This window comes from Mobula hypostoma, chromosome 2, assembly GCF_963921235.1.
Source record: "Mobula hypostoma chromosome 2, sMobHyp1.1, whole genome shotgun sequence".
Lineage (NCBI taxonomy): Eukaryota > Metazoa > Chordata > Chondrichthyes > Myliobatiformes > Myliobatidae > Mobula > Mobula hypostoma.
The window spans coordinates 122,398,400-122,410,765 of NC_086098.1; the positions used below are offsets into that span (position 1 = coordinate 122,398,400).

At 42.5% G+C, this 12,366-nt stretch overlaps 1 protein-coding gene across 1 annotated transcript in view; it reads right to left on the reverse strand.

Moving 5' to 3' along the window:
- Nucleotides 1-1,164: 1,164 nt before the first annotated feature.
- The window catches only part of LOC134342446 (zinc transporter ZIP9-B-like), a 57,426-nt gene continuing 46,224 nt past the window's right edge, over nt 1,165-12,366 (reverse strand). Inside the window, exons 6-7 of the mRNA XM_063040583.1 lie at nt 9,696-9,830; nt 1,165-5,109 (exon numbers count right to left, since the gene is read on the reverse strand). Of these exons, the coding sequence (XP_062896653.1) occupies nt 4,876-5,109; nt 9,696-9,830 (369 nt within the window). The 3' untranslated portion in view covers nt 1,165-4,875. The remainder of the gene's footprint in view (nt 5,110-9,695; nt 9,831-12,366) is intronic.

A 12,366-nucleotide genomic window follows, 5' to 3' on the forward strand; every position in this document is an offset into this window, starting at 1 on the left:
AAGGACTGGTGCCTCTGTATATCTTGTAATATTGTTTGACTTTGTCTTTTGTTTCATTTATTATTGTTTGACAAAATACTTTCAATAAAATATTCTTAATCAAAACTCTGCTTGTTTGTAAACCTGGTTGAGCAGGTTTGCTTGGTCTTACCTGTTGTTAGATGTTTGAAATTATTGTGGAGGTCTCGGTGTCCTTTTTTTGGCAAGGAATGGGATGCATTTCTTTGGTGACCTGCCTAGGTTCAGGGGGCAACTTGTTCCACTGGTTCTGTGGGTCTGAGTTGGCTGATGAGGGAGCGCTGAAGTGTAAAGTGGTGTATGCCTTCTCTGGCTCCCAGTTCAGAGTCATGGTTCTCAATACTATCCCTAATGCATCTTCTCTACTTCACGTATTTGTGGTTCCAAGGTTCACAGGTGTCAATGGAGATACAGTATCATATTTCTTCAAACAAAGCTTTGAGCAAATACCAGCCAGGTACCAGTATAGATTTTAACTGATGTTTCAATGACAAACTCTGCCAGCTTCATCAGGGATGATGCCTAGGCACATCTAGTCTGGTGGTTATATATTCTCCCATTGTCTATCCTTCCTGATAAGTTAGTCCTCACCCAATCAGGTTTCTGCTGTCCCATCTTGTTTACAATCAAATTCCAGTTCTTTCTTAGAGTGAGACTTTCATTGTTTTACTCTGTTTATTTCAATGGCTTCCTTTACTAAGCTTTCACAGCAATGTTGAGTTGCCGCGACAGTTTAGTACACCGTGACCTCTGTGGTTCTAAATGTATTCTTTATTGTAAATGCTGCTTAAATGATGCCATTGACCATGATGCTATTGCAAGTACGTTTTTCATTGCACCTGTGCAGCCATCTGCTTGTGCATCTGACAAACTCAGCTTTGACAATTGTCAGGATTAATTGCTCATCTTGCATTAATTGGTCCAAAAACAAGCCAGCATCCTGTACCATTAATGTTACCCCCTCTGACCAGCTGAGGAAGTTGCAGTATTGTTCTATTTTCTTTGCTGCACAAATCAGAAGACAACATTTTAGCCTGATCCCTGACTATTGAGGCACAGACTGAAACACTGAACCTATACTTGGTAGAGTGGTACTGGACCACAACCTGCTGTCCAAAAGAAAACTGTGTACAAATAATTTGAATCAAATAATTTTATTTACATAGGACAGATGACTAAACAGCTCAACACATTTATCCTTTCTATATTAAAATAATACATTATGCTTTCTAACCATAGGTTTTAAATTGAAATTAATATATTACAGCTTCTATCTTCATTAGGTCTTGAGAGCTGAACATAAAAATTGTATTGAGGCTAATACCAACTGTTGATGAGATTACGATATTAATATAGACAGCTTTTGGATAAAACAGTACCCTGCAGAAATAGTCACATCTTAAAGGGCAACAGGAACAATGGTAGATGACCAACTCTCATTTACACTGATTCTATCAAGCATCTGACAGTATGTGTGATTAAATCATTACTTTCGGCAGTCCTCCATACTGCAGATAACTTCTCAGGAGAGTCTTGATAGATCATGAAGACAAATGGACACCCAGTGCTGCTACACAAACTTGATACGCACACAATCTTAACCAAGAGAAGATCTGTAGATGCTGGAAATCCAAGCAACACACACAAAATGCTGGAGGAACTCAGCAGACTAGGCAGCATCTATGGAAAAAGAGTACAGGTGATGAAGGGTCTAGGCCTGAAACGTCAACTGTACTCTCTTCCATAGATGCTGCATGGCCCGCTGAGTTCCTCCAGCATTTTGTGTGTGTTACACACAATCTTGTCTACTCCTTTTCCTCAGCCTGCTGATCTCCTGCCTGTTGATTATCAGTACCTTTTAACTCTCTCACTGGTCTCTACTCCAACCACCCAGTTCTACCCCAGCTCTGTACTACTTCACATACCGCTTTTCCCTCACTTTCCCCAGTTCACAACTCTCCAATTACTAAGTGGAGCAACAGTCAAAGGAGAGAGGTTCAAGTATACAGGAAGGAAAAACAATCAGATTGCAGCTTGGATATTGTGCAATTTCAATCACAGGCAGCAGAAAGACTAAAAAGGCCCAGGATTTCAGGTCCGAATACCAGTAGGGGGGCATTTGATACTGCTAAACAGTAATCTTAAGAATGGTCACACAATGGGCGAATAATCTTCCAGATGGGGGTAAATAGGTTGAACTGGGACAGAGATAATGGCAATGTGTTGTCCTTTAGAGTCTTTTCCAAACATTATGCCAGGACATTAGGGTATAAGACGTGCTGTTCTTCTGTTTCAAATTTATCTTTTGACATTTTTCTGGTTCCCCAAAAGGATTTTTCTTTGCCTCTTAGTGACAATCTAAGAATTTAGATAGTTCAATAAATATTTAGCAGGTTAAGCCTCAGATATTATCTGCACATTCAGGAGACTGAACATCTTCGGAGCATTATTGGTAGAGTGTAATACAGCATGGATATTGGCCATCGGCCCAACCAATCCATGCCAACCACACTGTCCACCTTGCTAGTTTCACTTTCCTGCATTTGGCCCATAACCCTTCATGCTGCAACCCTCCATTTACCTATCCAAATGCTTCTTTAATGATACCATTGTACCTGCCTCAACCACTTCCTCTAGCAGCTCATTCATTTACTCACCACCCTCTCTGTGAAAACATTTCTCCTCCGGTTCATCTCTCACCCTAAATTTAAACCACCCAGTTTTAGACCTGTCAACCCTGAGGAAAAGACAGTTACCATCCTCCTTATCCATGCCTCTCATAACTTTAAACACTCTATAGGGTCACCCCTCATTCTCCTATGTTCCAGGGAATAAAAATGTACTCCGGCCAACCTCTTCCTCTAACTCAGGCTCTCTAATCCTGGCAACATCCTTGTAAATTTTTCCAATTTAACTATTTCTATAACAAGGTGACCCTAGAAATTCTCCTCTTTCTAATGCCACAATATTTCACCTCTCCCAGTCATTATCTCAGTAATTCACCCTTTCTGTGTACTATTTGCCGTAGTGATCTACAATGACTTACACAACTGCCAACATAATGTCCAAATTCCTACACTCAGTACCTTGACTGATGAAGGCTAGCCCATCTACTTCTGATGCCACTTACAGAAAAACACTTGTATGCACTTGTATTCCCAAGTCCCTCTGTTCCATTCCATTCCCTAGTGCCCTACCATTCATACAAGTCCTATGCTGGTTTGATTTTCCAAATTGTATCACCCCAGACTTACTGAAATTCATTTGCTACTCGTCAGCCCACTTCACTAACTGATCATGATCTTCTTGTAATCTGTAATAAACGACTTAGCTATCAACAGCACCTCCTGATTTTGTGTTATCCACAACTTAATGATCAAGCCTTGAGCATTCACATCCAAATCATTTATGTAAATAATGAGTTACAAGGGTACCAACACCAACCACTGTGGCACACCACTAGTCATCGGCCTCCATTCCAAGAAATAATCTTTAACCACTATCCTCTGCTTCCTACCTTTGAACCAATTTTGATTCACCAAACTAGCTCTCGCTGTATATCATGGGACCTCACCTTCCAGACCAGCCTACCATGTGGATCCTTGTCAAAGGCCTTGCTCAAATTGAAATGGACAACAACTGCCCAACCCTCATCTAACTTAGGTTACCTCTTAAAAGGTTCATCAAGCAAGACTTACCACACACAAAGCCATGTTGACTCCTAATCAGAGTCTACCTATCCAAATGTTGGGAGGTAGTGTTCCATAGAATTATCTTCAGTGACTTCCCTACTACTGATTGTCAGGCTGACTGACATGTAGGCCCTAGCTTGACTTGGCTACCTGTTGTAAACAATTCACCTCTCACCCCACTAACTCATCCTCTCCCTGTTGTCACCCTAGAAATTCTCCTCTTTCTAATGCCACAATATTTCACCTCTCCCAGCCATTATCTCAGTAATTCACCCTTTCTGTGTACTATTTGCCGTAGTAATCTACAATTCCTACTCTGCACTTCTCCACCAATAATTCATCTCCACCCTGGTGGAGTTTACAATGATAGTTCATTCCCTTCTGCTCTACCCTAACAAATGGGTCAACAACAAAAATTCATCTGAAAGTTTATGTTACAAGATTCTTTTACCTAGTTGATAGTTCTTCACACTGGCCATCCTAGCGCTCAAGCCAGGGCAAGGATGTGTTTTTCCATTCAATGTCTAAATAGACGATGAATGATCTTGTGCATTGCCCCAATGACATCAACTAAATGTGTCTCGCCATCACTCACTAATGTACACCTGATTAAAAATTATTTGAAAGGAAGAAAAGATTGCTTGGAAAAGTCACTTGTAATAACTATATGACTTTGTTGCAAATGTACCAAGGGAGTAATCAGGCTCTCATTTACCTGCTTTGCTCTCCTGAGCATTCTCTGTGTACCTGTTAAGAATTTCACAGATATCAGAAGGGGTGAGTGTGTGTGTGATAGTGAGAAATAATGTAACACATACAGAGTGATAGAGAGAATGTGCATGATGGTGAGTGAGAGAGAGGGAGTAGAGTTTGTGTTAAAGAAAAAGTGCAAACTCTCCTGCACTGGTGGTGATGACTCCAGATTATTAACTGGTACAAGGGAGCATAGACCCCTTCTTCTACACTCCAACATGATACATTGGCTCTCCCAAGTCCCATCACCTTAACATGGATGATCATGGGCCATTAGGTTTTGGAGATGTTAGTTTTTCTGCAGCATCCACCTCCAGAATTTGAATGGGGGCTGTCTCAGAGCTGCCCTGCCCTTGCAGTTCAAGCAGGGGTAGGGCAGGACCGAAGATGAGAGCAGTGGTCCAAATCACAACTAGCCATCATGGAGTCCCAGCGAGAGGAAAACAGGAATGGTACAGCCCACAATCAGCGTCAGGCTCTCCAGGAAGCCCAGCCCTTTCTTGCCATGTCCATTGGTGACCTGGTGGGAATGTTGGCCACTGACCTCAGGAAGAACATGCACAGATGCAACATAGAGGAAGGTTCCAGCGGAGAAGAGCAGCCCAATGCCGGTGGCCTTGGTCTGTTGCACAGATTCCAGACTGCTCTGTTGAGGGGAGAAGAAACACACATTCAAAGTCAGCAGCGTAGAGGTAAGCTGGTAGTTCCACTGCCTGACAGTGTAAGAGACCCAGGTTCAATCCTGACCTCTAGTGTCATCTATGTGGAGTTTGCACATTCTTCCTATGACCACGTGTGTTTCTCTTAGGTTCTTCCGTTTCCTCCCACATCTCAAAGATATGCAAATTGATAGGTTAATTAGCCCTAGAGATTAGCACTGAATCAGTGAACAAAAAACTGATAATCACCAGGTAAGTATCGGCTGCAACGTCACTGATAAACTCATCCCTCCAACAGCATGTTTATTCAGCCCTACAATAAGACCCTAACAGTGCTGGTGTGCAGAAGGATCTTGGGGTCCAAGTAGCTACCCAGGTTGATAGGGTGATAAAGAAATCATATGGCATGCTTGCCTTTATTACTCAAGGAATTGAGTTCAAGGGTTGGGAAGTTATGTTGCAGCTTTATAAAACTTGAATTAGGTTGCATTTGGAGGATTGCATTCAGGTCTGGTTGTCCTATTATAAAAAGAATGTTGAGGCTTTGGAGAGGGTGTAAAAGAGGTTTACCAGGATGCTGCCTGGATTGTAGAGTGTGAGGCATAAGGAGAGATCGGACAAACTTAGATTGTTTTATCTGGAGTGGCAGAGGCTGAGGAGAGATCTGATAGAGGTTTATAAGACTATAAGAGGCATAGATAGAGTAGACAGACAGTATCTTTATATCCATACTGTATTGAAATGTCTAATACCAGAGAGCATGCATTGAAATTGAGAGGGCAAGTTTTTGTTGCGCTACCAGGGGTGGTGGTAGAGTTGTTTGGTAGGATCTTAGCTATGCTCATGAACATGATAAAAGAAAAATGTGGACATTGTGTGGTCAGAATGGATTAGTTTAGGTAGGTATTTGATTACTAATTTTATTAGTTGAGCAAAACATTGTGGGCCAAAGGGTCTGTTCCTGTACTGTACTGTTCTATGTTCTATAAAGGTTAGCATGTATCACAAGGAAAAGGTTATTAAAGATGTTGTAGCAAGACACTTAGAAAAATACAAAGTAATCAGCATGGCTTAGTGAAAAGGATATGATGTTTGATCATTAGGTTAGGGAAACAAATTTGTAGAGTGATCACAGAGTTATATAAAAAAACAAGGTTGTGATGGGTAATTTCAACTTTCCACATATTGACTGGGATTCCCATACTGTTAAAGGGCTGGATGGGATAGAGTTTGTCAAATGTGTTCAGGAAAGTTTCCTTATTCAATATATAGAGGTCACAGCTAGAGAGAGTGTGGCACTGGATCTCCTTCTAGGGAAAGGGACGTGGCAGGTGACAGAAGTGTGTGTAGGGGAACACTTTGGATCCAATGATCATAATTCTGTTAGTTTCAAGATAGTTATGGAGAAGGATAGAAGTGGTCCCCGAGTTGAGATTCTAAACTGGAGAAAGGCCAACTTTGATGGTCTCAAAGTATCTGGCAATTGTAGATTGGGATAAGTTGTTTTCAGACAAAGGCATGCTTGGTATGTGGGAGGCCATCAAAAGTTAAACTTTTGGGAGTACAGAGTTTGTATGTTCCTATTAGAATAAAGGGCAAAAGTAACAGGTTTAGGGAACTTTGGTTTTTGAGAGATATTGAGGCCCCAGTTAAGAAGGGGGAGGTACATAACAAATACAGGCAGCAAGGAACAAATGTGGTACTTGAGGACTAAAAGAAATGCAAGAGAATACTTAAGAGGGAAAGCAGGAGGGCTAAAAGAAGGCATGAGGTTGCATGAGCAGACTAAGCGAAGGAGAATCCCAAGGGCGTCTACAGATATATTAAGAGCAAAAGGATAGCAAGGGGCAAAATTGATCGGTTTGGAGATCAGCATGGTTATCTATGCATGCTGAAACAGATGAGAGAGATCTTAAATGGATTTTTTTATTTGCATCTGTATTTCTTTGGGAGATGGACACAGTGTCTACAGATCTAAGGCAAAACAGCAGTGTATGGATGGACCGTGCACAGATTACAGAGGAGGAAATGCTTGCTGTTCAAGGAAAATTAGGATGGATAAATTCCCAGGGCCTCACAAAGGACCTTGTGGGAGGCTAGTGCAGGTAAGTGACCCCGTCAAAGGTATTTAAACCATCCTTAGTCACAGGTGAGGCGCCAGAGGATTGGAGGATAGCTAATGTTCTGTTGTCTAAGAAAGGTTCTAAGAATAAGCAAGGAAATTATAGGCCAGAGAGCCTGACATCAGTTATTGGAAGGTATTCTGAGGAACTGGATATATAAATATTTGGATAGATAGATATTAGGGATAATCAACTTGGCTCTAGGCATGGTAGGTTGTGTCTAATCAAGCTTATAGCATTTTTGAGGAAGTTACCAGAAAATTTGATAGAGGAAATGCAGTGGATGTTGCCTACATAGATTTTGGCAAGGTCCCACATGGGAGGTTGGTCAAGGGTCAGTTGATTAGCATTCAGGACGAGGTAGTAAATTGGGTTAGACTTTGACTTTGTGGGAGAAACCAGAGAGTGGTAGTTGCCTCTGGAGGTCTGTGAGTAGTGTTCTACAGGAATTAGTGCTGGGTCCATTGTTGTTGGCATTTATATCAAACATCTGGACGATAATATGGCAAATGTGTGGATGACACAAGATTGGGGGCGTAGTGGACAGCAAAGAAGGCTATCGAAGCTTGCAGCTGGATTAGGATCAGATGGTAAAATGGGCCAAAAAAATTACAGATGGAATTTAATGCATGCAAGCAGGAGGTGTTGCAGTTTGGGAGAACGACCAGTGTACGACTTACAGAGTAAACAGTAGGGAACTGAGGAGTACAGTAAAACTGAGAAATCTAGGAATACAGATCCATAATTTCTTGAAAGTGGCATCACAAGTAGATACGGTCATAAAGAAAGCTTTTGGCACATTGGCCTTCATAAATCAAAGTATTGAGTACAGGAACTGGCTGTTATGTTGAAGTTATACAAGACATTGGTTAGACCTAATTTGGAGTACTGTGTGTAGTTCTGGTCACCTACCCACAGTAAAGATATGAATAAAATTGAAAGAGTGCAGAGAAAATTTACAAGGATATTGACAGGGCTTGAGGACCTGAGTCAATAGTTAGGATTTTATAGGGGACCATAGGAGAGTGAGGGCAGATTTGATTGAGGTGTACAAAATTATAAGGGGTACAGATTAGGTAAATCTTTCCATTAAGGTTGGGTGAGAATAGAACTAGAGGTCATGGGTCAAGTGTAAGAAGTGAAATTGGGGAACATCACTCAGAGAGTGGTGAGAGTGTGGAACTAGTTGCCTGTGGAGTGGCGAGAGAAGTTTGGATAAGTACATGGATGGGAGTGGTATGGTGGACTATGGTCCAGATGAAGGTCAATGGGACTGGGCAGAATAATAGTATATACTAGATGGACCGAAGGGCCTGCTTTTGTGTTGTAGTGCTCTATGACTCTGGCGCAACTAGGGTACTTCAAAGTAGTAATGTGTGGATAAAGAGGAATGGGTGGTGGCACTGTGCTGAGACCTTCAGAAGGTGTTTGATAAGGTGCTGTAGCAAAAGTTATTGTGGTAGGCAATAGCTCATGCTTTATGATTTATATGAATGAATTAGATGGGAATCAAAAGTATATCTGCAAAATTTGCAGGGAGGGAGGAAAGATGTGAAGAGGACCCCACAAAAGGATATGGATTGAGTAACTGAGTAGGCAAGTGAGTCCATCAAAAGTTCTCCAAGGTGCAGAGGGATTTAGGTATCCTACTCCATGAGTCACTGAAAACCAGTGTGCAGGTATAGCCTCACAGTATTATTGTTCATTACAAGGGGAATTGAATGCAAACATTAATGAGACTATGTTTTAGTCATAAAGGAGATTGGCAAGACCACAAGTGGAGTACTGTAAAGAGTGTTGATATTTGAGAGAGTAAGAAGCACGTGACAATTACATATATAATTCTTTTTATAGGCACTGTATATTAATGCATTGGGTTTACCAGACCAATAACTGGAATAGTGGGTTGTGTTACGAGGAGAAATTGAACTGCTCAAGTTTAGAAGCATGAAAGGGGATTTAAGTGAAACACTTATGGTCCTGCGTGATGTGGAGACTGTGTTTCTCTTTGCAGGAGTAACTAGATCTAGGCTTAAAAATAAGGAGGTCACACATCTAATACAGGTGTATTTTGAAACAAGGTGCAAATTTAGGGTGAGAGTATATGAAAGTGCAGGATGGGGATTATTTAAGGTGGCTGTGTCAGTTGGGGGGGCATGTTATGTGTTGGGATGTGGGATTAGGGTAGGTGAGAATCTGGGAAAAAGTTTAGACTGAGGATCAGGTTGAGGTGAGTTTTTAAGGAGGAATGTGTGATTAGGTTGGGGATCTGTTTAGGATGGGATACTGGTTTATAATGGTAGAATTTAGGCACAGGGACCTGTTTTAGAGTGGGGATTATGTTGGGGATGGGGACAGGGTACTCGTTTAATGTTGGAGGACGTGTTAGGATAAAGTCCTGATTGGAGTCAGATTAGGCTGGGACTCTGGTTTGCAGAGAATGTCCTCACCTTGCGGACAATGAAGAAGGTGCTGACGGCCAGCAGTGGGGCAGCCAGAGAGAAGGCCAGCAGGTGCTTGTGGATCTGTCTCTTCTCCAGCCCAGCGTGCATCAGGTACGAGACCAAACCAAATGATGCAGGTGCCTGAAATTACCCACAGACAACATCACTGACAACACCACCCACATTCACTCAGGGTTTCAGCTCAGATATTCCTCAGTGGACACACTGTCAGCCACTGCTGGGTTGTGGAAGGCAGTAGAGACCTTAGGCTTTGAGCCTTGCCCTGGCTCTACACACCAGCATCTCTGTCCGTGATCAATCAGCAATTTGCTCCTGGCTCCATTTTGCTCACATCCCATGTTACCTTGGTACTAATTATCACTGTCAAGTGCACGGGGATACAATTAAAAGTTTTTGTTTGCATGCCTTCCAGACAGATCATACTCTACATCGACATAGCACACAAGGAAAAGCAATAATAATGCAAAGTACAGTTCTACAGTTACAGAGAAAAGTGCAGGGGACATGACATGGTAGATTAACAGATCAAGAGTTCATCCTTTATCAGAGAAGGAGGTGAATCCAAGAGGCTAATATCAGCAAAGCTGTCCTTGAACCTAGTCTTGTGGTGTGTGTTCTCAAGCTTTTTCAATATTCCGTTCGATGGGAAAGGGGAGAATATCAATGGAGGGACAGGTCTTTGATTATAATGGTTGCTTTCCTGAGCCAGCAGGAAGTATAATTAGTCATTGGTGCATATTCTGTTTGACTGGCTTGAACTGATTTCCTTAGTTACCAGGCCTCTGATGTTATTTTTCAGTCACCAGCCAAACCCTTCCTCTCCACATCACTATCCAGGATATTAACATGCAAAGGCTGAGCCCCCACTGCTGCTGGACTCACCATTCACTCTGACAGGACAGGACCAATGTGGGTGCTCTCCAGTCCTTTGATATCCAAGATATCCACACATGGATGAGTCCAATGGCCTCACACCCCTCAACCCCTATCCTTGCCAGTGGCCCAATGACATCACAAGAGTTGGCACATGGTGCCCACACTAGGTACAGCTTTTTGCCCGCCTTGCAAAAGAACCTGCATTTCTGCAGTGGCCTGAATAATGTCAGGACATCCTGGCAGCCAATGAAACATATTACTGCAGTGAAAAACCGGTGTCAACTCAGGCAAAGGGAACTCCAATGTGAAATACATGACCAGGTGGCATTGGGGCAATAATGGTTTATGGCAACTGCTGTGCCCATGATTGCAAGACACTGCAGATGTGAACACAGCCCAGTCTGTCACACAAACCAGCTTTCTTTTCATTGACTGTTTATGCTTTCTGCTGCCTTAGGAAAGCAGACAATATAATCAAAGACCTCTCCCACCTGGGTCATTCTCTCTTCCTCCCATCGAGCAGAAGATATGAAAGCTTGAGAACATGTACCACCAGGTTCAAGGACAGCTTCTCTCCTGCTTTTATCAGGCTCCTGAACAGACCTCTCAACTAATACAAAATGAACTTTTGATCTCCGAGATAACCTCATCGTAGCCTTTAGAAATAATTTGTCCTCCTGCACTGCATTTTGTCTGTAACTGTAACACTGTTATGCTTTCTGTTATTGCTTTTTACTAAATGATGTACTTATGTATGGAATGATCTGTCCGGATGGCACACAAACCTTTCAATATAGAAACATAGAAACATAGAAAATAGGTGCAGGAGTAGGCCATTCGGCCCTTCGAGCCTGCACCGCCATTTATTATGATCATGGCTGATCATCCAACTCAGAACCCAGCCTTCCCTCCATACCCCCTGACCCCTGTAGCCACAAGGGCCATATCTAACTTCCTTTTAAACATAGCTAATGAACTGGCCTCAACAGTTTGCTGTGGCAGAGAATTCCACAGATTCACCACTCTCTGTGTGAAGAAGTTTTTCCTAACCTTGGTCCTAAAAGGCTTCCCCTCTATCCTCAAACTGTGACCCCTCGTTCTAGACCTCCCCAACATCGGGAACAATCTTCCCGCATCTAGCCTGTCCAATCCCTTTAGGATCTTATACGTTTCAATCAGATCCCCCCTCAATCTTCTAAATTCCAACGAGTACAAGCCCAGTTCATCCAGTCTTTCTTCATATGAAAGGCCTGCCATCCCAGGAATCAATCTGGTGAACCTTCTTTGTACTCCCTCTATGGCAAAGATGTCTTTCCTCAGATTAGGGGACCAAAACTGCACACAATACTCCAGGTGTGGTCTCACCAAGGCCTTGTACAACTGCAGTAGTACCTCCCTGCTCCTGTACTCGAATCCTCTCGCTATAAATGCCAGCATACCGTTCGCCTTTTTCACCGCCTGCTGTACCTGCATGCCCACTTTCAATGACTGGTGTATAATGACACCCAGGTCTCGTTGCACCTCCCCTTTTCCTAATCGGCCACCATTCAGATAATAATCTGTTTTCCTATTTTTGCCACCAAAGTGGATAACTTCACATTTATCCACATTAAATTGCATCTGTCATGAGTTTGCCCACTCACCCAACCTATCCAAGTCACCCTGCATCCTCTTAGCATCCTCCTCACTGCTAACACTGCCACCCAGCTTTGTGTCATCCGCAAACTTGGAGATGCTGCATTTAATTCCCTCATCCAAGTCATTAATATATATTGTAAAC